This window comes from Gnatocerus cornutus, chromosome 9 (assembly GCF_029298725.1).
Source record: "Gnatocerus cornutus isolate USDA-ARS CGAHR chromosome 9, icGnaCorn1.1, whole genome shotgun sequence".
NCBI lineage: Eukaryota > Metazoa > Arthropoda > Insecta > Coleoptera > Tenebrionidae > Gnatocerus > Gnatocerus cornutus.
Window position 1 is genome coordinate 10,556,253 of NC_142241.1, and position 27,501 is coordinate 10,583,753.

Genomic DNA, 27,501 nt, shown 5'->3' on the forward strand with positions numbered 1-27,501 from the left:
GAAAACGTCAAATTATTTTTTTAGTTTATTGCCTTGTTAGAATAAATACTTAGGACAGGTTAAAATTTAAATTTTTCCAAATCTAATGCGGTCGATATCTAGCTTACTTCAGGTACAATTTTAAACTATTGGTGCTCATTTTACGCAGAATTTTACGTAGAATCCAAACCTGGGCGATATATTTACGTACCTATGTCAATAAATTACCTAATTAGAAGCGTGTAAAATACAGGTATTGAATATTTATTTACTAAAGGTTTAAAGCTCGATATCTCCGAAACTAAGACAGAACGAAAGATGGGGTTTTTACCATCGTTTTTCTGGCACTTTTTTGTCTAACGGCCTAATTCTAATTCGATTTTGCGTTAACGCAAACCGTGGTTACCATGGATATTGCGGCATCTGTCATTCGGCTTCATTTTAGCATTTTGAATCTTGCTTAATTGGTTAGCACTACAAGCATGAGATAATGCAAGTCATTTCCTCAACTACTTGTCTACTCCATGTTTGAAAAAATATTGACGCTCGACAATGCTTTAGCGCCCTGTGCTTCATTTTATTTTGCATTTGACAGTGCGGCAACTTTGCCGCTGCGTAACCGATTTGCGGCACTGAATTAGAATTGACCCCTAAGAATACAATCTTAACACTTCGAAAAATTAAAAACACTAATTAAAAAAAGTTGAAAATATTTGGTTCGTCCTAAAATTAAATTTTCCAAAATCTCTATTTCTTGTTCTAAAATTTTGCACTTTGGCACACATAATAAACATTTCAGGAGTAGCAACCTCACCCAATTTCATTATTATAATTCAAAAACTAACAAAGATATGAATTTTAATAAAAAAAAGTTAAAAATATTTAGTTCGTCCTAAATGAAATTTTCCAAAATCTTTATTTCGTATTCTAAAATTTTGTACTTTGACACAGTTATTGAACACTTCAGAAATAGTAACCTTTCCAAATTTTATTAATATAACTTAAAAACTAACAAAGATATGAATTTTAATAAAAAAAAGTTGAAAATATTTGGTTCGTCCTAAGACGAAATTTTCTAAAATCTCTATTTCTTGTTCTAAAAGTTTGTATTTTGGCACAAATAATAAATGCTTTAGAAGTAGTAACCTTCCCAAATTTCATTGTTATAACTTATAAACTAACAAAGATATGAATTTTAATAAACAAAAGTTTCCGTGTTTTGATGAAATAGCCCGGGAAGAGAAAATTCGACGTAAATTTTTAAATAACTGAAAAATTATAACTTGTTTTAATTTAATTTATTCACACGTTGTTTATTTTATCAATTAGAATTAAAACATAAATAAATTTTTCAGGATTAAATGAATGACAAGAAAATCTGATCTCTTAGGGGTGAGAAATTTTGAAAATAGAATGTAAAACAAAAATGTAAAATGGTGCATGTATTAGATATTTCTAATTTTAAGTGCTTCCCACCCATCTCTACATTATACGCAGGTTGCAAATGTTACGGGGGAAAAAATGACAAAAACAAATGTAAAGGATAAAAGGACAAAAATAAATTCGAAAAAATTTAACGATAAACTAATTTTTTCAATTTTTTGACGTTGCCCAGTTAGACCTTTGGATCGTTTTATCCAAAGTATTATTTTTAATTTTACAAATAAATTTTGACATTTCAAAAATCTATTCAGTGTTAAAAAGGAAGATTCGAATTTAATAAAATTGCGGTCTCACGGATCTCGTGTCTTGATAAAGACGGTCTAAAATTATGACTCCAACTGGAAACTAAGTACATATTGAGAAATCTGCTCATAACAGCCAAGCCGTAGAACTTGTAGAACTTGTAGAACAAAGGTTAAAAACTGGATCTCCCTGGCATATATCATCTTTTTATCAGACTCCATCTATCTCTTGTGGTTTGCACTTGAAATTCCTAGTATTAGGGGAACAATGAATCACCCACATGAAGTTTCCACAACCCGTAATTTTTGCAATCACTTAAAATTATTGGCAACATCCCAAATCAAGCATCCCTATAATTTTCGGACAATAAATAAGCTTTCTTGAAACACCTTAAACGTGGAATAATAAGAACAAGAACTTGGTTCAAGAAAAATAAATTGTACCACATGCCAGAACGAGTATTATTATTGGGTTTTGTTGCATCACTTGTGCACAATGGAGGATGATTTAGCGGAGGTGAGATTTATAGAACTGCAACAATAAGAAAACGTCTAACGTGCCAAAATTGCTCTTGATGGAATTGAGCGAAAACCGCTCCTTGATGAACACTTTGTTACGCCGGTTATGGTTGGATCCCATCACATTTTGATGTCAGTACCCTCATTAGGGCACATTACATTTGTTGCTTTGCCACTTTTTCCTCGGAACTGCTGAGTGACGGGCTATAAGCGTTAGCAACACCGGAGAATAAATAGCAACAATTTATTACCACCTGTTGTCAGAAGGTGGACAGCAATAAATTGTAACGAAATTATTAGGCCGGCAATTATTTTCAAATTTACAGAAACTACAAGTGTTGGAAAGTTGGGTATGGAGCAACGATGCGTTGACAATTTGTGCTTTCAAAACCGCTTAGTTTCTCTTCTTTTTGTGTTTGTCACAAACATGGAAGTTGTGAGTTTTGGAGTGAAAGTAGACGTTCGTCTTAATTGCGTTTTTATTCGAAAAAATTGGAGGAACAAAACTTCACACGGTAGCCGTTCGAAGTGGTTATGTTAATTGAAGATAAAATACGTTCATTAACATGTGTGTAACACTCTCACCCACAGTCCACATGTGTATTAAATGATAAACCATTAACTACACCTTTTGTATGTTTTTCAATGAAAATTCTCAGTATCCGAAGCTAGTATGGACAGGAATTGTGTACATACATAAATAAATATTACAGAATAAATATGAATTCGAAACACTCCAGCGGTACGTATAAAAGCAACGTATAACTTACGCCAACACCTGCCTATAAATCCTATTCTATTTACATTCAAGACCGATAAGCATCTGTAAATACAGAATGGTAGCCGATTTTTATATGTGAGATCTCTTCTCACAAAAAACAAACCAAAAAGACCAGTTCTAATTGTATTATTTATAGTACAGTTACACGCGACGTTCTAATGCAGTTACAGTTAATTTAAATGGACACTTGTATGGCAAATGTTAACCCTGGCCAGCCGTGGAAAAAACACCTCTCGAGGTGGAACATCTATTGCCCCAAGGTACCACATTGTTGCCAACAATGGTGAAATAAATTTATTTGCATATTTCCTGCCGCAAAATTGCCGCAAGTGATTGCTGGTAATAAATCAACAGAAGAAGTATTCAAATCGGTGACAGCGTCCATCAATTATTTTAATATCGTTGCAATCATGGGCGTTTCTACACTTTTTTCCTTTGGCAACTATATTAACATCTGCTGGCAGACGCCTTTATTTGGACTCCGGAACTACTGTGTTTCCGGTCAAGAGGTTTAAAGATTTCTCCGAATTGATCTTGATTTGTTGACAATTAACGCGACACATTCACTTTCTACTGCCGTAATCAAACAATTTCGTGATCTTTCGTTATCCTTGATGGTTTTTGTCACGTGTTATAAACTATATTTTATTTCGCAGTGATAGCAAATAACTCTAATTTGATTTTAATCTGAACGTTGCCCTCCAATGGAAGGTTTTTCTGATTTTTTAACCTTCTGTTAGTGCTAAATAAAAATTAAATATTGTCTCAACATGCGTCTATATTAGGTTGAGCGCACTTAATCATGCTAGGAAATACAAATTACCCACTTAGTAGTTCATATTAGGATTTTATTTTTGCTTTGGGGTAATTTGGTCGTTTTCGACCCTTTTTAACGCAAAAATAAATAACAATATTCTGTTATCCTTCGATTTTTGTCGGTTTTGGTATCGCGAAAATTGGGTTTATGTTCGAGGTGCCTTTTATTACGGTATTAAGGATTTAAAAACGAAATTATGATATTCCCATTTTTACTTAAAGATTCAAAATTTGAAAGTAGTTATTGAAACAGTTTAATTTAAATTTTGTCAGCAATTTAAACATATAAAAACAATAAATTTATATTTTTTTTGAAAAATTTTGAAAAAAATAAAATCCAAACATTTATTTAGAATCATGACTAAAATTTATAATCGCTCATTTTCCAACTTTCAAGGATTTGTCAGATCAAATAATTTAAAAAAAATATATTTATTTATTCACAATAATTATTATGGCTCATCTTCCAACTTTTCTACAGACCAAGTACAAAATATTTTTAAAAATGTTGACATAAGTAAACCTCGGTTACGCCTCGATTTGTATTTTTTTTTCACCATTATCAGTAAAATTTATAATGACCCATATTCCAATTTTCTACAGACTAAGTTCAAAATATTTTTAAAAAATTTGAAAAAAGTAAACCTCGGCTACGCCTCGATTTGTATTTAAAAAAAAAGAGTAAACCTCGGTTTGTATTTTGGTTTATAAAATTTTTCACAATTATGGGTAAAATTAATAATGGCTTCTTATCCAACTTTCTAGGATTTGTCAGATCAAATAATTTTGAGAAATTTATTTGCATTACTTATTCAGAATTATCTTCCACCTTTTTAGACAAAAAACATTTTTTTTAATTTTGAAAAAGGAAACCTCGGCTATGCCTCGGGTTTGTATTTTTTTCATGATTTTTATTTTGCATTTTCCAAGGCCCGTTTTTGAATTTTGAAAATTTGGGTGCTTTTTATAATCGATAAATTGATGAAAATTGATTCTTAAGGTCGAAATAGTAAATGATGGACAGAAATAAAAAAAAATCAAATTTAGTGCCTCGAAACAAGAATGCGTCTTATATTTGAAGGATTACGGTAAATTTAGCTATCAGCATTTAAAATTTCCGGCTGAAATGTGTTTGAAATCCACAAAAGTCATAGAAAAATCAATTAAAATTGAAGCCAAACGGTTTTTAAGTCTGTACCCGCAAAGTATAGATCGAAATTCTTTAAATAATAAAGTTTTACAAAGATTTAACAGTTAACTCTTGAGAAATCGGCTGAACTGTGCTGGAAATCCACAAAAATTTTCGAAAAATCAATTTTGGTATTTTTCGGGGCTTCCATATCTCCATTAAATAGGACAGATATTAAGATGCTTAAATTCGGCCTCTAATTGACTTAATTTTTCTAAAACAACACCAAATCTTTATAATTTCATCTAATTTCACTGTTCTAAATGGAGCGGCTAAATTTAAAAAATTTCTTACCTGAAATGGATACATTGAGAAAAAGTCAAAATAAAAGAACAAAACTGCAAGACAGGCGAGATTTTCTTGTTTTAAAGGCAAATATGATTGACATGTTTTGAAGAATTCGTAGCGGGACGAGAATCTGTAAAATAAGAGATCTCTCCAAAACAGGATTCTCATAATGAGTGTGATCAAATAAGTCAAACAAAAAACTTAATTAATCATTGCCACAACAATGACGAAATTCTTAGAAACGTGTTAATTTGCAAGCGCTTTTTGCTGGTGAGAATCCAATTGTCAAAAATTAAAGATCAGATTAGAGCGTACATTTAATAGTGTCGATGGTATCTTTCCATTTTACAGCTATTGTCTCAACAAATGTATTCTAGTAGTACTGTCGTTTAGCAGTTACAATAGCTCGAGCCATCTGTTATGCAATGAGGTGTGTAAGTGATGGGAATAAAATTTCTTTCTTTCTTTCTTTCGCCTTGAACTCTCACCTTAGTGCAGCAAGACGCTTTGTTGCAGCAGTGACAGCAAAAGTGCTTCTTTTCCCTACATGGACGTTGATTCCGTGTGTGATTACGGTACCATCAGTTCACATTCAGTGTGGCAGAACCGCGATGTACCATTGTCGGACCAAATTGCCAGTTTCCTCTATTTATGGAAATATGAATATGCAGTAGATCCAGACAGGTTCAAAGAGTGGAACCATTTTTACGGCAGGTGTACACACACGGTTCAAAAACAATGCATCGGAATCATTTGCAATTATGCGCATTCTTGTGGAGCATTTTTCCGAGCTCGGTTCAAAGTCAATGTCAAGAAGTACCTTCGCGAATTATTCGATCACGAAGCGTTATAATGGAATAACATACCGGTTTGATGTTGCATCAAGAACTCGCAGGGTTGGTATTAAAAAACGAACGATTTGTTTTGACCCGGACTGTTCTATTTGCATAATTTCTTGGAATCCCGCCGGTAATTGCGATGAGTTTTAATTGAGATTATTGACCTCGGTGGGTTTTGGCAGTGAGCATCTTTTCTAATTCGTATTTTGACAAGCACCTCTTCTTATTTCAACACCTCCAACTGGGATGGAGTGATTATGATGGCTTTACAAATTCGATTTTGAAATGACTAATCCATATTGGGAACCCATAAGGCGTGGTCCTGTCAACGTGAACTTATCTAAAGAACAGCAGACATAAAATTATGTTAATTTGGCCCCTTTGTGCGGATTTTTGACCACGTCACCCTACATGGAAAGCAGATTTAAAAACCGCACAAATCGAAAATGCGTGCACAAGCGAGGTCAAAGTTCGAATGTCACTACAAAGAATCACGTGCACAACGACCCCTATAAACCCGATGCATTCCATTGCCGTCGTGGCTATAATTCATGTCCTTGATGCGAGCAGGGTTGTAATTATGCAATAAAATCGCATTTTCGTTTCATCGAGTAAGAGAACAGTCATGGATCTAGATAAAGTCGCTCCGTAGGTAGCTCGCTTAGAGAAGACAGTAGGTGATCAAGAGTGAAAGTAAACACAGTCTGATGCACGCTCAGAAAATTAGATAACTCAATGCACATTTCACGCATGTATTATTTCCAAGCTTGAGTAATCCGTCTTAATTTGTTACATTTGAAATTGTAATAGAGCAAGTGAAAATGCTAAACAAATTTCCACACGCCGTGCCATATGTTAGCGTCTAATATTTGTCGAAAGTATCGTGGGGGCGGCACACACCCACCTCCCGTTTAGAAGCTATCTTAATACGAAGCGCATATACTTAAAATTAACGGTAGAATGGAAATGGGATACTCGACAAACTTGTGTTTGATTGATGGAATCATAAAGTAAGCGATTGTTAAGACCACACATGTTCGGAGACTCCGATGGTGCGTCAAGCGACGAACCTGACCGGACTCCACAGGGTAAGGTTCGAAGAGCTGAGAAAGAAAAAAACTGACGTCCAAGGAGATGGGTGATAAAGTGCCGAGACTAAACAGTGGGTGTCCCGGAATGCATCGTCGGGACTGGTCTCCGAAAAAGGCCATGTCGCTTTAACCAGTTCACAGATATCCTGTTTTCTGCGATCAGGATCAAGGAGATATCCCGAGATTAGTGCAATAATGACATGTAATTTACTTGATAATAAACCAGATAAGCTGCTTCCATGGAACTGTTCGGTTGCATAACACTTTATTGCTAAATTATGTAAATGCGTGTCTCCATTCAAAACGTCTAGTTTATACACAGCAATTCATCAACATCACCGCCAAATTTATTCCAAACTCATTGGGAGCTGTCAAAATCGTGGGTGTAAAATTTGTTTTCTAGGCGTTTGAGAAAATTTCAACCGGTGGACAAATATCCTCAAGCTTGTTAAATATTTGATAACTTATTAACACACGATTTTAATTCACAAAGTTGATAACCTCACAACCTGCTGTGAATTTAATTGAGATCCGGATGGACCGCCAATTACTTCTTCCGTCCTTCCAGACGTTTTCAACAAATCCGGTCATTACGTGGCGATAGTGTTACGGCTGATTCGTCGAGAAGAATGTTGATTCACGCTTTAAAATTAAAGACAAAGTATCGCGTTATCTCCACGATCTTGCTAAATAACGTCGACTTTCCTGATATGGGTATATTCACTCTGGAAATAATACTTCTTGGAAACTATTTCAATAAATTGCCATCACGCTTCAGAAGTTCACCGTTTTGAAATAATAATTTCGGTAGAGGTTGCGGCAACTTCCTTGAAACCACCAAAAGCGCGAAAAAAGAGTGCAAGTGAGATTCTCGGAAAGGTAACGATGTAGTTTTACACAAACTCCGATCCGAATTAAATGGTGCCAACAAGCGCGAAGGTCTTTGGAAACGTGCCCATTATCTCTTTACATCAACCTGAAAGCCTTACATATTTTTGTAATTAACACAAGGCTGTGATGGTACGCTGTTTTGCCACATAATTCGCAGAGTCAACTTTGCACTGTTATGATTACGTGTATCATTGGATTTCCTGAATGCAACTCAGTGTCGTAAGACCGTTGCGCAAGTGAACTGATTGTCCTTATAACAGCAAGTGACATTTACATCAAAGTCACTACCACTGTGAATAAACCTTCTCGAAATTTATGACGTTATTAGGTAAAATCACCTCCGGAGTTTCTAACAAATGCATGTTCCATACTTGTGCATGTGATGAGTAACCTTCACCAAATGATAATTATCGTCATCGTTCCGTTGTTGCAGGTAGTGGACTCGCGAGCTCGAACCAACGCGGACGGTGCTTTGCAACAACAAGCGAGGAGGCAACTAGAAGTGTTCCAAAGCCAGATCCCTGGGGGTCATCTACAAGTCATCAAGACCCAGACCGTCTCGAGTAGCCGGTGGAGCAACAAATCGACACATTTGCAAGATGTCCCGATCAAAGACTTTGAGAACCTCCAGGTCAGTTCTGTTTGTTTATTGTGTTTAATGAAAGTTGTGAATGTTAGTCATGTTGCAGCTCTCACTGAACCCACTGGATTTGAGCTCGCAAAAATCTAAAGCAAACGTAGGAAGAAGTGTCGGTAGGCGGCCACCTTCACGACCGCGAGCTAAAGACGAATCCTTAAGGTCCGCCCAGCAGAATTTATATCGCGTATCCAGGCTCTGCCATCAAATCCACGAGAACGCCGTGAAACAAACGATTCGACAAAACGAATTTAACGACAACGAGAGGTTGAACGGACATCCGAGCTTGACACGGACGAAGAGCACAAGCAGCGAAGACTTGCATTTGGAAGACAAATCGACTAAAAGCACTGAAGATCTCGAAGACCTCGAACAGTTACAGAGTTGGCGAAGAACTTCGAAATTGAGACGATCTTTACAATACCCCAAGGAAACGAAAGCACAAACTTCGAAACCTGCAGACTTACCAGAAAACAGCGGCAGTGTCCGCAAAATCCGGGAAGAACTAGAAAAAGGAAGAAGACTGAGCACAGCTTTGCGAAACAACAGCGTCGACTTGCAAGCTTTAGACCAGATTTTACAAAGCATCTCGAGTTCGAGTAGCAACCAGTCGGACAAACCTGAGGAAAACCCAGACGACTCGGACACAAAAAAACAAAAACGCAATTCTTTCGTCACCGTTGAGACTTTACAAGAAGTCAGGGGTCGATTGAGGCGCACCAGCACGCCCACAGAAGACATTTACAATGTTAATAAAGACGAAGAGACTGATGACGGTATAGTTACTGAAGAAGCCAACGAAATGCCAGTAAGTGAAAAATCCCGCGTCCGGTCTTACGTTTATGGTATGGAAACTATAAACAAAAAACCCATCGTGGGCACCGGCAGCTTGGAATCCCGCTCAAAATTACTCAACGGTAGCACCAGTCTTCGCAACGAAGATTGGTACAACCGCCGCAAGTCGTACGGATTTGAGCAAGTCCACAATCACGCCGAAACCCCCAGTCCCATTTCGCTCAAGAGCAAAGGACGAGTTGAATCTTCAACCGACAGCGGAATCTGCAGATCTTCAGAGATCGTCCTCACGCCAACCACAAAGACGGAGAACTGTGATGAAAACACTTTTACCAGCGTAAAGAAAATGTCGTCAATTTTCGATCAAGGTTTCAATCGAGACATCAAATCCACCACGATCACGATTCCGATAGTCTCAAAACCCAACTCGAACTTCGTGGATTTGAGTTGGGACGACGTGCCGGAAAAAGAAGTTAAAAGACATTCCATAGCTGTGGATGAATCGAAGTACGTCACAGGTCACAACGACAATAGATTCAGACGGACGAGTTTGGCGATGAATCCGGTAGATGACAACAACTTCAATCGTAAATCAAAAAAAGTGGAGTTTTGTAAAACGGAAGTCCACTTCGCTGCGGAATCAGGTAAAGTCAACATTGTAGAAACAGATGAGAAACCACCTCCCACGAATAACTTCCGGAGAAGAAGAAGAAACTCCGGCCCTGTCATTGGTGACGATTTCGAAAGAAACGGCTTACCGGTTCTGCATTTTGGTGATAGTTCTTATGAGAAAGTGCTGTTAGGTGTGACCGACGAAAGTAATTTGGACCCGCAAACAAGCGATGATAACATCTACCAGAATTCACAGTCAAATGTTTCGTGCAGTACTGTTACTGTCAACACGACTTCAGCTCCTTTAGAATTCCAAGAGGACGAAAAAAAGGACTCCGCTGAGAACGTGAAAGGGATCCTGAAGAACAAACCGATCAAACCCACGCCCTACCACCTTGGAGAAGAACACTTTTTGAACAGCAATTCCGACAGTGATAGTGGGAAATGGGGCATTCGACTGAAGCCGGTGCAAAAGAACGAGCCGCCGTATTGGAAGTCCACTGTAACGCTGCATAACACGGTCTACAGCCAGGATGAAGAGAACGATGAACAGCCGGAATTTCAGAAGTTGTTGAGGAATTTAAGACCAACCAGTGGGAACAAACCGGATCTGTTGTCCAATCAGCGAAATTCCGAAAATTTTTCGAGTGTAAAATTCGTCACGAGCACCGATAATCGGAAATCATGGTCTGTTGCTGATAGAGTTAAATTAAGTGAAGACAGTCAATGGGCAGAAAATAAGGTTTATTCCACCAAGGTCAATTTTGGAGATGGTGGAGCTGCCGTTGTGGAGCAAAAAGACCAACCGGCATGGAACAAAAAGGAGAATCCTGTTAAAGGTACTTAACACTTCTTGTATGTAGCAGCTTCTAGTCTAATTACCCCTTTCCTCTTACCTTTCTCTAACTAAACAGTAATTTAAGTACTCATTATCTTATAGAGTGTGGAATTATTTAGTGTATATTATAATCAGACATGTAAATAAGCAGAGTAATGTAGTAGAATTAAACTCCTTTTTGTAATTAAGCCACGTTGTGTACATCAGTAGAAGGTACCTTATTCTATTTTTGCATGCGCCTTTCGTAAAATGTAGATTAACCTTTCTTCTGACTTGCCAACCATAACCAAAAGCCTTCATTAAACTGAAACTTGCAGACTCGGAGAGAATTTTAAACAAAGGACTTGTGGTTAGGATAGGACGAGACGACTGCACTTCTAAACATACAGTATGTTCTAAAACTACGTCGATGGATTCAAGCACGACGACCACAACGAAAATCACAATAGACTTAAGTCCTTCACCCACTAACACGAAACTCCAAAACTCCCCAATAGTTCCTCAAACCAAGCGATCTCACTGCTTCAAATCTACCTCTTTAGTCCTAGACACTATTAAGAACGAAGTTAAAACGAACCACGTTCAACAGTTAGAAGCACTGAAGAAACTCTACGAAGACGTACAAAGTGATAGCGATGCAGACAAAGAAGTCCAAGTTCTAATGGGAAGAATGGACGGAAGAGACTACGACTTCGACAATACGAGCGAAGTCTCCGGCAGCTGGAGTAAAATGAGAGCTTGCAGGATACTAAACGAACAAATTAACAAGAAAACTGTAACTCGGGAAATTCCAAGCTCTAGAATAAGTGCAAAAGTAGAAAAAGGTACCTGTCGATTAGGAAAATGATTCTTACTCTGGTGTTTCACTGTGTTAATTTCCCCCCCTGTGTTAAATAAAGATAATTGTTAATTCTATCAATTGCAGATGATCCAAAAGAAAGTGCCAAATTTAAGTTTGGACCCGGGGACTCTCATCAAAACGAACCCTCATCGAAAACTTACCGAATTAAATTAAAAGATAGTAAATACTCTCCCATAGTCATGCGGAAAAACGCGGCTCTCGCGAAAAAAGCCGAGCTAAAAACCGCCACAGCGAACGAGAAATTGTCGAGTCCGTCTCTGGTCACTCGCAGCTCAAAAAGCGATCTGCGCTCAGATTACAACCATGCAGAAAACAGAGAATACGTAAATCTTACGGAAACGAAAAGAAACTTCGCTAATATATCAGATACAAAACTTCACCAAAAACATTCCTCAAACGACATCGTCCTTCGCCAACCGAAAAAGTCAGAAATGACGTACTTCGGTGTCAGAATTTCACCACAATCACGGAAAAAATTCGAAGAAACTGTGATACATAGAGAAACTAAACTGTCTGAAAAACCTGATCTCTTACAACACATGAAAACTGATAGTCCTAGTAGTAGAACTAGATTAAGGAAAAGTTCGCCGGAGAAAGAGCAGCCGATCTACGAGAACGTCGCGAAGAGCAAGACCCGATCGAAGGAGTTTGATAGTAACATACTTGAAGAACTAACGAAAGCAGCCGATCAGATTATGTTAGCCGTCAATGGATTCACCGATGACGATAAGTGCAGTGGTGACGAAACGAATGTTAAAGAGCCTTTAGATACGATCGCGGAAAGCAAGTCGTGGAGCAAAAGTAAAAAGGAAGTTGTGGCTAACAAACAATCGAAAGTTAAAACAAAACTGAGACACACTTCATCGACTTCTTCGGTGGAGAGTCTGTCGAGACCTAGAAGACCACAACCGGCGCGGACGGCTCCTGTTAAGAAGAAAATCACGACGAATGAATCTTCAACTAGAGCTACAACGAAAGCGAGGAGGTTGCAGCGGGCTAGTAGTAGAGAAGCTTTGTTGCATTCTCATGGGAGCTCGTCTGAAGATTTAGGGGCGACGGTGGAGGTTCCTCCGCGGAAACCCAGACAAATTAGGAAGACGAAGGCGACACAGTTGAGTGTTACCAATGGGATTGAAATGAATAAGAAGAGCACACCGCCGAATCCGCCCAGGCGTAAGAGAGATCTTTCGAAAACCAGAACGGAAGAAAGGTACTGGGATTTCGCGTACTTTATAATCTAACTTGGTTGTTTCAGAGTGGAACCTGTGCAAGAGATTCGACACAAAACTGCAGTTTCCACGATAAGAAGCACCGCGGAAAAGTCTAGTCGTGACAGAAGCAGAACTCGAGTTGAGGATTCGAAGCGGAAGATTTCCCAGAAGAGAGAAACTTCGAAAGGTGGTAAAAATTGTGTTATCGTAGTGATATGAATATTCTTTCTTGCAGGCATTCCGTCGAGAAGTGATCTAAAGAAGCCAGCTTCGTCCAGAGAGGTTTCTAATCACCGAATTTCCACAGCGTATGTACCTGTTTGTAGACCTAGAAGTCGAAATGTACACAGCACTCAACAAGTTGACGAGTGTCCATGTTTATGTTCTTGACAATTAGAACTACGCTAGGTAGAACAATTTTCAATTTTTGTAGAGATTTCGATTTTCTTGACTAATCTTGTAGTCGGACTAATACCCTGCTAATCGACTTGAAGAAACATGTAATGTAGTTTAACTTGCACATTAACATGTACCATTACCAAATCATGGTAGAGTAGTGAATGGTAATTGATCCTCTACCTAGCGTAGGTCTTGTAGACATTCCACGTAAAATATAATCGCCAATTTTGTACTAAAGTCATCGACATTATTTTAACGAAACCATTCCAACTGTTTTTTCTGTTTTAGGAATATCAAGAAATGTCAGCGAGCCGACGAAGGAACAAGACACTCGTGAAGAGATCCATCCACCTTTTTTAGTTATTTGTGTATGTTATAAGATTAGTATACGACTTGATTGTATAATATCCTGCCGTACTAGCATGTAAGTTCCTAAAATTAGTTTAAACGTTCAATTAATTCCAAGGACCAAAACGGACGTTTTGAATTGCATTTAATAACATGTGAGTTGTGCTTACTTAATGCTTAACATTTATTTAATAATTTTGTAATTTATTTTTAACTTTCTCAAATAATTGTGATCTTAAACTGCTTTGGTTTTGTGATGTTTTATTAATAAATTTATAATTAATACAAAGAGTTTTACTTCGTACACAAAAAATAGACAATGAATGAAAATATGTAGCTCTTTTTGTTACACATACTTAAAATACAGTTTTTTCGTACTAATCCTTGCTTTTTACGGACGCAGCGGGCAAGTAGTAGTGCGTCCGAAAAAACTTTTTAGATGCGTGTTACAAACATGTTTTAGGTAAAGCTTCCAAAAATGCATTCAAGCCTCTTGTATAATTAATTATTACTCGCAAATAGTGCGCAACACAAAAAAGTGAAGTTTTTTTGCACAAAATGCAGAATTCTGAAAAAATTACAGAAAACGCGAAGAAAATTGTCTTAGAGTTCCTTTAAAACCCATTAATTTATTTCTACTGATGTCAAATAAAGTTGTTTAGTTGTTGTATTGAACCACAGGGACTTAAATGAGTCCGTAAAATAATAATTTTTGAGAGCGCATTCTAAAAAAGTTCATTCGTTCATTAAGTTAATTCGTTTCTTATTGTTAGATACAATGAATGAAAAAAAAAACACGCCCTTGTTCTCTGTGGATAAAAACTAAAATTATTTTGACTAGCATAATAAATTTATTTCGAAATCAATTTACTTCTCAAATTTATAAATAAATCTCGCTCTGTAATTGTTATTACTGTTATTAGACTATAAAAAACAAAAACAGGAATGTTGTTTATGTTCGGAAATCTTCCATCGTCTCGTCATAATAGATATTCATTCAACAAGGAATTAAAATAGAGTTTTACCCGCAAGTCCCGAGTGGGATTATGGTCAGTTTAATCCCACGATTATCCCTACAATGTCTGAAGTCATTTTCAAGACTCAACTTCTGTTTTTAAAAGCACATTTTAATTTAATAAAATTTTCTTGTTGTAATTATTTAAATCTCAGAGTTTAATAAAAACCTTAGCCTTGAAACATAAAAAAACCAAAAGTATTATCTTATCAAGCAGTGTCAGCCGACTGTAATAAGTTAATAACTAATAAGCAGTCGTAAACACAACAAAACAAACTTCAAATAATAAAATCGACGTTCTTCCACCAACTCCAATTTTTCTCCCAGCGTGAAACAAATTTACTCTAATTCAACTCCGAACAAGTTATAATTCAAATTGTTATCAACTTAACCTTAACCTTTAGATAAACAGTGATATTGCATAATTAAAAATTGTATTTCATTAATAGACGCTAGTAAACTATGTGAATGGAAAGAAAGAAAATGGTAAGTTCGTAAAAAAGAATTTCAACACGCTCCATTTACTTTTAGGAAAGTCACAAATTATGGGGTGGTCGATTTACCGAAGGTACCAACACGGCTCTGGAAAAATTAAACGCGTCGATTAACTTTGATAGGCGCATGTTTGCTGAAGACATTGAAGGCAGCAAAGCCTATGCTCAATCCTTACAAAAAATCAGTCTTTTGACTGAGGGTGAAACCGCGTCTATCTGTGACGGTTTAGACAAAGTTAAGATTGAATGGGAGAAAAACATCTTCGAAGTGAAAGATGGAGATGAGGATATCCACACCGCCAATGAAAGGCGATTGAAAGTGAGTTCAACTAAAAGTAAAATTCGTAAAATTGTTGCATAGGAAATCATAGGGGAGCCCGCTACAAAACTCCACGTGGGGCGCAGCAGGAACGACCAAGTGGTAACTGACATGAAGTTATGGCTACGAACACATTTGAAAGAGTTAGACAATACCGTGCGATCTTTAATAAAGGTTATAGTCATCCGATCAGAGAACGAAATTGACGTGTTGATGCCAGGATACACGCATCTCCAAAGGGCGCAACCTGTTAGATGGAGCCACTATTTACTGAGGTACTAAAATAGTACTACTATCCTTTAATACCAATTTTCCAACAGCCACGCTTGGAATTTGAAGAAAGATTGCGACCGATTGGATGACATCGTCAAAGTTGTCGATTTTCTACCCTTAGGAAGTGGAGCTCTCGCCGGCAACCCCTTCCCTATAGACCGCGTGGCTTTAGCATCATCCCTTAATTTTAGTTCAGTCACTCAAAATAGCATGCAAGCTGTGGGAGACCGCGATTTCATTGGTAACTACAAAGTTAGAACTTGACTCAGCTCCACGTTTAGCGGAGTTTTTGTTTTGGGCTTCCATGGTCGGCATCCATTTGAGTCGTCTCGCTGAAGATTTAATTTTATACAGTTCCAAGGAGTTTGAGTTTGTGAAAATAGACGATTCGTATTCGACCGGGAGCAGTTTGATGCCGCAAAAGAGAAATCCTGATAGCTTAGAACTGATTCGAGGTATTGGAGGGAGTTTGTTCGGACAGTGTTGCAGCTTTATGATGGTCTTGAAGAGTTTGCCTTCGACGTATAATAAGGATCTGCAGTACGACAAGGAAGCTATGTTTACGACGTTTGATAAGTTAAAATCCATCTTGGAAGTCGCTACCGGAACTGTTAAGACTTTGAAGGTGATTGGAGTTTCGAATTCGACCAGTTAATGTTTCTAATTTCAGATCAATCAAAATAAATGTAAAAGTGCTCTTAACTACGAAATGTTGGCAACTGATGTCGCTTACTATTTAGTACGAAAAGGAGTACCGTTCCGAGAAGCCCACCATGTTGCAGGAAAAGTCGTGGCAGAAGCAGAACGAAAAGGAGTCTCCATTTCTGATTTGACTTTAGAAGAGTTGAAGAATATCAGTTCCTCGTTTAGTATTGATGTTGGAAAAGTGTGGAACTACGAAAACAGCGTGGAACAGTACCAAGCGATCGGAGGTACCGCCAAAAGCAGTGTAACTAAACAAATTGAACTTCTCGAGCAGTGGTTGTCTAAATAAAAAATCTTATCATAGACTTTTATTAATAAGCAAATTTTAAGTCCTGTAAAAAGTGATAATAAAAAACGACAAGTTTAATTGTTTTATGAGGACGTATAAAAGTGACGTGGATCATTTATGCTGCTTTGGATAATAAAACTTACGCTTTATTGGCACACAAGTCATTAAATAAAAGCAATAACCATAAATTTAGTACTGCTGAGACGGGTTGGACGAGTATAAAAAGTTAGAAGACAGAAGAGACCAGGAAGTGCTGGAGTATAAAAAGGGAAGAACTGGAATCAGTTCAGTAAATAGGAAAAACAATATCAGGGAATATTAAAAAAAGATCTAAAAGATTTTAAACAAACTTTTCAAAAAAATCGAACAATCAATGGGATTTGAAAAGAACCCAAAGGATCTAAAGGATCGTAAATGTAACAAAAAAAAACACCAAAAGAATGCAACAAAATTAAATAGTTCCAAAAAAACAAAAAAATAAAAAAAAACGAACACCCAAAGAATATAGAAAGAATAATATTAAATAATTTAATGAAAATAAAGACCCAAAGAGCAATCGTATGCAACCAACATTTCGCCCCTGAGAGCGTCGTGCCTACCAGCGCGCACAGCAAAACTACTTTCGCTATTATTCAACCCATTGCCTCTACGACGCAAAAGAAAATAACTACCAATCAATAACCGGAACCTATCAGAATTATGATACAAACCGAGCAGATAAATCGCATTTGCAATTTAGACAGCCTATTTTACATGCTTACATAAATCCGTTTGCAACCTTTTTTCAGTTGGCATAAACATCTCTTTTTCTCCGTCTAAAAATCATTGAACGAAACAATTCCGGAATGAAATCCGCGATTCGTAATACCGTGTATCGGATGATTCACGATGACGTCATCGCAGAGTGTGATGACGTAAGATAGGTCGGCATGTGCTCAATTGCGTCATCAAGGGCTGGGGACATGACCTTCCAACAAATTGAAATGAATCCGGGAGAGGAGAGAATACGACGCAAATTGAGTTTTCGTTTCGTTTTAGTATGGAATACGATAATGAAAAAAACATTTCGATGATGCTCAAGGACGATATTTACGCATGAAGAAAATGTGTTTCAAAATAGTTGTAACTTGCTTGCTAAAAACAATTCGCGTTTTAGTCGTATTTGGGGGGAATTTTTCATAGACACCGTCTGACGTCAAGCCTTATGTAAGAGCGAGACGTTTTTGCTTTTAAGCAAATGTGATTATAATTTTGTCTATTAGAATAACAAGTATTTGTTACACACCTAAAATCCGAGAATTGTAGTTTGACTAGCAAAGAGATTAAAAGATAAGTGGTTGCTACTGGTTACACCCTCATATCATGACATTTGTTCTTTTTATTAACAACAAATAAACTCACTCAGATTAACTAATACAAGTCTGTCGCCGCGTTCAGTTTATCGCAAAAAATGAATGAAGAGCAGCGAAACAAGTTATGCCAATGAAATCCCTAAGTAAATAATAACAGATAATTAAACGTTACCCCAGTTTGCGAGGACATGCAGAAGGATAAAGATTGTTATTATTCACTGTGGTACATTATAAATCAATCAAGCTATGATTATTTGTACCGGCACCTTGTAAAACTGCGTTGGCAAGGATCTGAAACGTCCTGATGTCCAAACTAAAAATTTTAAAGGCTTTGGAGTTTGGAATCAGTTGGTAGACCTGTCAGTGTTACCAACTCCAAAGCTCCTTAACTTTTTCGCACCGGTGGTTTTACTACAATTTTCATTCATAAAACCACAAATTTATCGTCCTGATAATTTATAATCCCAAACCCCTCTTGCAAATTTGCCTTGTAAACTACTCGAACCGTAAAGTAGCGTCTTTGTGAGCAAACTAACTCGAACTGAACAAGAAGTTAAGTTGTAGCTACTCCAAGTTTACGAACATTATCAGTGATTATCTTTTGGAGCTGTCTGAAAATTTCGGGCACTGCTATAAATTAGTGCAGGTAGATATTTAAAAGGGTCTAATTTTAGCACCGTGCTTCGCAGTAAAGTAATGGAATTAAATCTATAGCTTCTACAGATATATAGATAAGTATTTATGTTACTTAATGTAAGCTATAAAATGGTGAGATAACACATGTACCGAGTCTAATTGGTGGACGATTTTATATCCGAATGGAAATTTTGACCTGTTCATGATACCATTTTTGTCGTTGCTTTGTAGTATTGTAACATATCGGTTCAAGAACCTATGCAAAAATTAATAAAAACGCCTTCAAAGTAAAAATAACAACTGGGTTTCCCACTAGAATGACCGCAATCGTAATGCATTCGAAGTGCAGTAGGTAACCGTATAATTTAGCTCATTATAAAAACCATAAAAAACTACACCTACTATGTGATAAATGCAGTTATGCATTGAAATTTCTTGGTGGACGACATAATTTACGATAACTCTTGTAAATCAAATTAATTTTGATTAATAATTTCCCACTATTCATTAGATTGAACAAGTGCTCGGAAAATTTTACTCGCGTTTGTATGGAAAACGAGCTTGCAAATGACGTGGTTTTTAATGAAGTTCTATTTAACTTTCTTTAAAACTGTGAATATTAAAAAGCGACTAGTAAACCTTGCTTTTCTACTCGTTGTGGCACTCCTGTCTACAAATTTAACTGTGTCAAAGTGACATTTCCAGATGGTACCAACATAATATCCCAAAGAAAAAATGAATTGTTGAAAATCTTAGCGATTTTGTTTGCACATGAGCGAATCTATAAATGAAACCTGAAAAGAGAACGCGATTAACTATTTATAAACGGTCATTTCGCCCCATTGGAAAAATATTGTGGTCAAACATGTGCTTCTCCAAAAATAAATAATAAATGAAATAAACATAGAAATTAATTAAATCAGTTTCAACGGTTCAGTTAGTTTTAAAGGCACATTAAACATGTTTGCCAAGTTCGCGAACGCAGAACTCCGAAGATTTTTCCTAATTTGCTGTGGTAACAGAGCTATTTCCGCATTCGTTTGGAGTGCGTTAACACACCGTTTCCGCATCGGGTGCGATAGTAGCTTCATTACCACAGAAAGGTCGGAATATCTTGTAAAAAAGTTAAATTTCATAAAACTCGTGTTTTAATACGCTGCATTTTATAAAACTAGTTTTTTAATATACTATTTCAGGATCATTTCTGAACTGTCATAATCATTTTAGGTTGCTTAGATGACACGCATATCTGTCATTTTTTGCAAACATATTTTGATTATTTGCCATTGTGAAACACATCATTTTTCTTCAGGCTCCAATTGATCGATCAGATTGATGACCGATTGAACATGTAAAGCCAGATTGAATAATTAAGGGAGACCCTAATAAACGTTCAATCAATCAAAAAACTTGTGATTTTTTAATAAAACTGAAATAAAACAGTTTTGTCACAACGATAAGGTAAAAAATGTCAACCCTAAACAATACTGCAATTTAAAGCCTCGCAAACTTCCATACTTTATCATTATAATTCTGATCCCTCAAAGAGAAAGTGAACAACCCCCCACAATAGGGCATTAACTGCAAGACAGTTTTATTGGTGTTTCGTCAACTTTAGCTACCCTTTTTAACCACAGGGACCGCTTTCATAAAACTGGTCGGTCATAAATAAATTTGTTCTCAATTGAACCCCTTTTTGACTGACAGGCAGAGGTAGCCATAAATGGACAACAAAAATATTAAATTTTAATTGCCGGATTAGGGGCAATATTCACTTTCTATGCAAATCAGCGAATGATATTGCAATGGCACTAAAATAAAGGCACCATTTGATCGAAAAATAAAACGGCGGCAACCAAGCTTTGTGTCTTTTGGTGGGGGCTATTGAAGTAGCAACAGACGTCAAATTTCAAGTCTGCTTAGGCGCCACTAATGTTCTATAAGATTAAGATTACCTATTAGATTTTCTGCCAAACTTGTTTTAAATTATTTTCTAATAGAGATTTCTTCCGGGTGTTTCAGTGGCATCATCAGCATTATTCTGGTAGAATTCACTGTAATAAGATATTTACTTCTGGAGCATTGTAAATTTTCTTTGTTTAATTCTTCTTCTTCTATTTTGGGTCTAAAATAAAAAAAAGAATCTAAAGAGGACAGCTTTCACGTGTCATGTGTTCCAAGTGGTGTTGGCATTTTGGAACACCTGTATCAACAATATCATCTCTTTTGTATTGGTGAATAAAATAAACTTGTAATACATCAAATTGATAAAAAAACAAAATGAAATGAACTTAAAAGTGCCAGTCATATGGAGAATGTAGACATGATGACGAAGACGAAATTGTACTCGCAAGATGTATCAATATGCAATTTCGCATCACTGCATTCTCTCAAAAAGCCGCTAATTGTCCACATCTAATAAGTTGCACATTTGCACAAACGAGGCAAATCCCACATTCTTCCGATACCCACCTATAAACCAAGCCATTGCTCCAACGGTTTCCTCGAAATAACTGCATTTATCGCAGTTTTCCCATCGCCAGGTGAACATTGCATAATTATCGAGTATCAACCCCATTCCGAGGGTGTTTCGAAGGAATTTAGCTGGAGGTGCTCTTCGCATGGGTCAAGGCATGGAGACCGACTGTAGGGTTCAGCGGGAGGAGGTGCGGCAGGAGGAGAGGTCGTAAGCGCGCTCTCGGGCGCCATTGCTGTGACGCGCACTTGTGTTCTGTTCTCGTCCAGTGACGACCGCCCAGAAATTTTGACGTGGTTACTACGTATAGCCCGCTTACCCACTCCGATCGCTGCAAACTCGGTGACGACGAATACGTAACTGGTAAGTACCCAGCTGAAGAATAATAACACTGTGCCGACGTGGTCCAGACATCCCTTCAGAGGTGGTGATTCAGTATAGCCAGTGTTTTGTGCGGACGTTTTTAAAATGTCGACGAAGTGTTTTGCGAGTTTATTGGAAAAGGTATTGAATATGGCGTCATATTGGTTGTTCTACTCGCGTTTTAAATTTAGATATACGCACGGACACACATTTTGTATGACATTTTTCGGTATTTTTTGACGTTCTTTCTGTCAAAATCGTTGTTTCAAGGCTTGCTTGGTGATGCTCGCCGATTTGCTTAGTCATGATTAATTTGTGTTGGCTTTGATTTCAAACGAGAATTGGGGTTAGGACAAACAGTGTCAAACTGACATTTACAATTTTTTCATAATAACCCAAACTCTACCTGAATAAAAACATAAATCTTCAAGCAATTAACTGTGCTAACACGCTGGGTTGCTTTGCTTACATAATAATACAGCCTTGTTCTCTGAAATGATTTAAAATATAACGCAATATTACGCGAAAAGTCTTCAATTTTTAAATTAACGCCGCCGGTCCGCAACCAACAATACCCGGCGAGTCTACTTTCTCAAAATTGGTACAACCTTCGAACTACAGGAAAATTTTTCAAAATCTATATTAAGACCTGTAAACCAATTAGCTGTACCAATTTGTTCGAGCTTCACAAATTTTGAATTCTAATTTTATCCCACAAAAATCTATCTCTTGTAAGTGTTTTTATATGCTGCTAATGACGTCATAAAAGTAAAAATATAAATTATCTAGTTTATCCGGTGTAACAACATTTGATAATTGTTAATCTAAAAAGAGATGTTTATTTACAATCTCGTCTAAACTGTATCACCCTGGAAGATATAAATCAATCGCCACACTGGTCACCAATTAACATTTTTCATTTTCTTATAGTAACGTCATTGGAGCCATGATGTTACGAAGAATTACAACAATGGAGAAATTCATGTTTTATTTATGCCCTGCCAATAATAATCAAATTAAAATTTATGAAAAACGAATGACTGTTGAATTAAATTGAATGTCTTTTTTTAAGTTAATGCGTTTTTTCTGTGCCCTGAACTTCACCTCCATTAAACTGCAGATTTTATTGATAAGGGAACACATAATAGTCTTCTGTATGAGTAACACAATAATTAATAAAAATGCTTCACCTTGATGTCAAATAACATTAATAAAAGGTGGATAATTGGATAGTTTTGCTATTGAGCGAGATCAAAGGATTTTGAAACTAATACTTAATTTACTACAGACACGAATCCAAAAGTGCCAAATTGGAGAAATTATTTTTAGAAGCAAACAAAACTCACATTTTTCAGTTCAGTTTCGTAACTTTCTTTGTTTCAAGCGCAAAATTATGGAATTTGGAAACATGGCGACACTGCGCTGCAAAATTGTTCAAGAAATTAAAAAAAATGGGGTGAATCCACAACTACCAAAATTGTATTGAATTTTGACTTTAAAACAACGAAATTTTACGGGTTCCTACTTTCTGTAAGTTTATTAAGTGTATCAAATTTGAAAATGGAACAATGTAGCAAAATTTTAGAAGCTTGTTTTCAGAAGCAAACAAAAATTGTTGATTTAAACGTAAAAACGATAAAATTTGGAGATGTTATTTCTAGTAGTTTGCCCCATTTTTTTCGCACCCCAAATTCATACCGTTTGCAGAAAATTGTGGAGTTTTGTGGAATGTTAAAAGATAAGAGAAATAATGTTTCGTGCGATCCACTGATATTTTTCACTTTTTATTCTCCGAAAGAAAGAAAAGAATGCTGCAACTAATTTGTAGAAACAACTAAAGAATCCGTGCACTTGAAAGCTTCCTTGAAATCTGAACTTGTTTTTTCTCCTTTTATAATTTAATTTAATTACTCGATGAAGTAGACAATACCCGTCTGTTTTCCTCCATGAAAAAGAGTGAAAATACTGTTCGTAATAACGAGTAAGGATTTATTATTCCCGCCCAGTTACCGATATCGAATTTCAGTAAAACCCCAAAGGATTAGCATATGTTAATTTGCTATGAGCGTCATCCAAGGTTACGTTATCACCCTATTTTGACCCATCGTCAATTTTAATGTTCTAAAGTTAAATACGAACGATCGAATTAAAATGCTTGGTGGCACGTTCATATTACTTTATTCTTATTAAAAGAATAAACACGTTCATTGTTGCTTGTTTAAACTGGCGTTCGTTATCATTATGACCTGTTTTGGTATTAAACAGGTTATAATAATTTAAAAAGTCAATATTTGAAAGCGCACGTAAGTTAAGCAGGGTGGATATTTTTAATATATGATTACGTCACTCGAATACAAAGTAGCTTCCACCCAACACTTTTGAGCGGGAAAAATCCTCAAATTGCTTCTTTCCCGAATGGCGTCACAAGAAAATTAATAATTGATAAGGTCACGTGTTGCGGCCCTGCCACGTGAATCAAGCCTTTAATGAAATGTGTTGTTTCCAGGTGGTTTTGTACTTAGGCAATGGAAGGGATAGTGGAAGAGAACGGTGCAGTTGATCCATTGGCCCCATCGCCGGACCCACAGTCACCCATCGCATCGGTAGGGGTCACTAACTCCCAGTCTCATCTGATGACAGCTACTAATATAGTCCAACTAACATTGCCCACTCAAACCCAAGCACAGGTAGGGGTTTCCCTACCCCACCGTGCATGCTCCTTAGACTTTTTTTTTTCATGACGAAAATCGAGTCACACGTTTTTATTCGTAGGTGCAGAGTGTCATACAACCCAACCAACAGTCTGTCATTCAAACTGCGGCGAATATACAGCCCATGCTAGGGAAAGGCAACGTCATACTTGTCAGCAAACCAAACTCAGTCATACAAACCACACAAGGGAGTCTCAGCGGACTACAGACTCTCCAAGTCAAAGTGAGTTACTATTTTCAGTCTTGTGAGGAGGCTTTAAGAGTAGGAGTTCCAGGTGGTGGAAACCGCAAGTGACGACAGTTTCTCGGAGGAGGAATCACCGAAAAAGAGGCGGGACCTGTTGACCAGGAGACCTTCATACAGAAAGATTCTCAACGATCTTGGCGGGGGTGAGATAGCTGGTATGTTATTTTTTGCATGTTTTGGGAGGCTCTTGATGTTTTGGAAAAGTTAACACTTCTTTTAGTTCAGTTCATATTCAATATTTTGTAAGGACGTATTTATGTTAAGTGTGAGGTATTTTTTTTTTGTTTTTTTATTGCATGCGCCTGCAAGTTTATAGGTATGGATACCAAAGTTCAAAAGTGGGAGAGGATGGGGAAAATTTTCCACGTTGCTTTGTTTTGAGCGAAAACAATAAACACGTAACAAAGTGCACTGACAAATTTCTGGACATTTTCGGTCTCTTACTGTAATTACGTCATGACCTTGCCATTCTTTCATTTAATCGTAACCTACGTTTGTTTGCCAAATTCCCTTACAACTGGCTTCTTATAAATAAACGACCTTCATAATCGTACTTTTTATCTAATTTATTTATTGCCCTCCCAAACTTAAAATTGCAAAAAAAAAACTCAGTTTTGATTAACGCGCACGCTAAACAAAAGAACACCTCGTGAAGCCTGTGCACTTAATAAAGAAGTCATTAAGCAATTTGCTACTTTAAATTGTAAGTTCTTTACCAGTGACGTCACGAAACTGAATTATTCAAGTCATGTAAAAACAAGTGACGACGAGTTGCGTTGTAAATCAGTTGTTTTCTCACCCTCTCCTCCAACCCTTGGCAGTTTTAGTATCTCCATACTTGTAAACGTTTTTCTCTTTTCCAATGTGCATGGACAAACTTTCATTTTATGAACGGTAATATAACATATCGGCGCTATCGGTTTTATGTCTGTTGGTACGTTATATTACCAGTTTTCCCGAAAATTTGAAATGATTTTTATGAAATATTATTTGAATTTGCATGCATGGGCTAAAAGGATATTTTTATTTTTTGGATTCTTTGTCTTACTAAGTAAACACTGGGCATTTCAAAATTGTGCAGTAATAAGGTGACAAGTAGTAATAAGACGATGGTGTTCACAGAAACCAAGGTTGAACAAATTTCCTCAGAAGCCGACAGTGAGTTGTCCTCACACTCTATCCCATACCACACAGGTTAGTTTAATAAGAACAAAAATGTAAGCACCTAACTCCATCCAGATTAGCCCAAGCACTTTAGTCCACTAACACTTTCTAAAAGTGTATGGATCATAGTTGAAGCCATTAAATCAAATTCTGTACACTTTTAAGTAGCATGCATTTTTTCAGTGCTGTAATTTCATTCATTAAACATAAAATTAACTGACGGTGTTGTGGGACTTTTTCCTCGTTCGATCGTAAAATTCATCTTTTTTGTTACAGTTTTGCCGGGAACAGCAATTCAGATTTCCGGAGGAAAGGGGGCTCAAGGGATTCATACTTTAACCATGACCAACTCGACGGCGGGGGGCGCTATTGTGCAATACGCTCAAGGGCAGGAGTTCTTCGTGCCTGGTGAGTAAAATTTCCCTTTTCTTGGAATTTTTGAGTAACAACTTCCTCTTGTAGTTGTAGCACAGGGAGGCAACATCAGCAGTGGTAACGGGGAGGACCAAGACAGGAAGCGTGAGATGAGGCTGCTGAAGAATAGAGAGGCGGCGCGAGAGTGTCGGAGAAAAAAGAAAGAGTATATAAAGTGCCTCGAAAATAGGGTGGCAGTGTTGGAGAATCAAAACAAAGCGTTAATAGACGAGTTGAAATCTCTTAAAGAACTGTATTGCCAACAGAAAACGGAATGAGGTTGGTGTTTTGTTTTTACAGTGGTGAAGGACTACATTACCAAGGGAAACTGGCCGAGTAGAATAGCTTTGTGCTAAAAATGATCAGTATGTAACTAAAGAAATAGTGCAATGTAAAATTTTCGCACATGCTGGATTTAGCTTCATTTAATGTTACCTGGGTATGGTATCAAATGATTTTCAGGATTTAGTTGACCAAAGATTCAATGAAAGTTTTACTATATGTTGGTTTATTTTTAAAATGATATAAAATATCAAATTGCATTTTTTACTTATTGATCTGTACGATATTTTAGGTTTAATTTGTAAATATCCAAATTGTTATTTTAATTGAAAGTTTATTTCTTTGTGCTCCAGTTGAAAATAACGCTGATGTATATTATGTAAAATATTGGACAAAAAAGGCTTGTGAAACATTTAATATATTTTTTAAGAGCCGATGTAAATATTGGTAACAACATGTTGTATAAACTATTTATTTTCAATTGTCCAGACCTGATGGAGTGCCTTCTTAGGTTTAATTTATAACAAAAATAATATTTGGTAACATTACAGTTCAGTTTATGTGCCATCAGTTTCTTCAGCTACTTTCGTGGTAATGTTACAAAATATTTAAAGAAAAAAGTGGAATATTATTGGTCTAATAGGCTTATTGAATGTACATAAATGTATGTATGTAATATATTTTTACATATCGAATGGAAATATCTTGACTACTTTTGCACCCAAAGTAACTATTGATCTATTATTTCCTTGTTTTCCTAGCTACATAATGATGCCTTGTGTTGTTTACAGACGGTATGGAATGTATGTAGTCTTTGCATTGTTATTCCATATTATAAATTCTGTTTGCTATTTTAGTAGATAACAAATTGTACATAAGATTATTATTAGATGTTAAAAGTATTAGTTGAATGATTTATTGTAATAAAGTGGATATTTTATTTACTGCAATTTTCATTCACCCAATCACAAAGCGAGCTAC

At 36.7% G+C, this 27,501-nt stretch overlaps 3 protein-coding genes, 1 long non-coding RNA gene and 1 pseudogene across 13 annotated transcripts in view; 4 read left to right on the plus strand and 1 right to left on the minus strand.

Annotated features, from left to right (window-relative positions):
* LOC148168750 (uncharacterized) overlaps positions 1-13,860 on the plus strand; it is a 36,927-nt gene extending 23,067 nt beyond the window's left edge. For 2 of the 5 annotated variants that reach the window (XM_088044639.1, XM_088044638.1), the window contains exons 3-9: positions 8,512-8,709; positions 8,768-10,961; positions 11,278-11,784; positions 11,886-13,032; positions 13,078-13,220; positions 13,269-13,441; positions 13,721-13,807. In XM_088044639.1, the coding sequence (XP_087900765.1) occupies positions 8,512-8,709; positions 8,768-10,961; positions 11,278-11,784; positions 11,886-13,032; positions 13,078-13,220; positions 13,269-13,423 (4,344 nt within the window). In that variant the 3' untranslated portion in view covers positions 13,424-13,441; positions 13,721-13,807. Of the gene's footprint in view, positions 1-8,511; positions 8,710-8,756; positions 10,962-11,277; positions 11,785-11,885; positions 13,033-13,077; positions 13,221-13,268; positions 13,442-13,720 lie in introns of those variants that run through there. The other 3 variants (XM_088044641.1, XM_088044642.1, XM_088044643.1) reach the window with 3 other exon arrangements.
* A 1,221-nt stretch (positions 13,861-15,081) lies between these two features.
* Argl (Argininosuccinate lyase) lies at positions 15,082-16,953 on the plus strand. Its single transcript, XM_088045245.1, has 6 exons — positions 15,082-15,281; positions 15,327-15,608; positions 15,651-15,883; positions 15,929-16,122; positions 16,163-16,506; positions 16,552-16,953. The coding sequence occupies exons 1-6, from the start codon at positions 15,264-15,266 to the stop codon at positions 16,873-16,875; spliced, it is 1,395 nt and encodes a 464-aa protein (XP_087901371.1). The 5' UTR covers positions 15,082-15,263; the 3' UTR covers positions 16,876-16,953.
* A 4,510-nt stretch (positions 16,954-21,463) lies between these two features.
* Positions 21,464-22,051, minus strand: LOC148168753 (uncharacterized; annotated as a pseudogene).
* On the plus strand, positions 21,612-24,201 carry LOC148168754 (uncharacterized). Its single transcript, XR_015770844.1, has 2 exons — positions 21,612-21,702; positions 22,633-24,201. It is a non-coding gene; the product is annotated as an uncharacterized LOC148168754 (long non-coding RNA).
* On the plus strand, positions 21,725-27,464 carry CrebB (Cyclic-AMP response element binding protein B). 6 transcript variants are annotated; one of them, XM_088046835.1, is made up of 7 exons: positions 21,725-21,843; positions 24,209-24,389; positions 24,475-24,636; positions 24,689-24,815; positions 25,783-25,854; positions 26,101-26,232; positions 26,287-27,464. In XM_088046835.1, exons 2-7 carry the CDS (start codon positions 24,228-24,230, stop codon positions 26,514-26,516), a joined length of 885 nt encoding a protein of 294 aa, XP_087902961.1. In that variant the 5' UTR covers positions 21,725-21,843; positions 24,209-24,227; the 3' UTR covers positions 26,517-27,464. The 6 variants fall into 6 exon arrangements, with proteins under 6 accessions (XP_087902961.1, XP_087902965.1, XP_087902960.1 ...); XM_088046834.1 differs by having other exon boundaries at positions 21,726-21,843; positions 24,680-24,815; XM_088046836.1 differs by having other exon boundaries at positions 21,727-21,843; positions 24,680-24,803.
* The last annotated feature ends 37 nt before the right edge of the window (positions 27,465-27,501 follow it).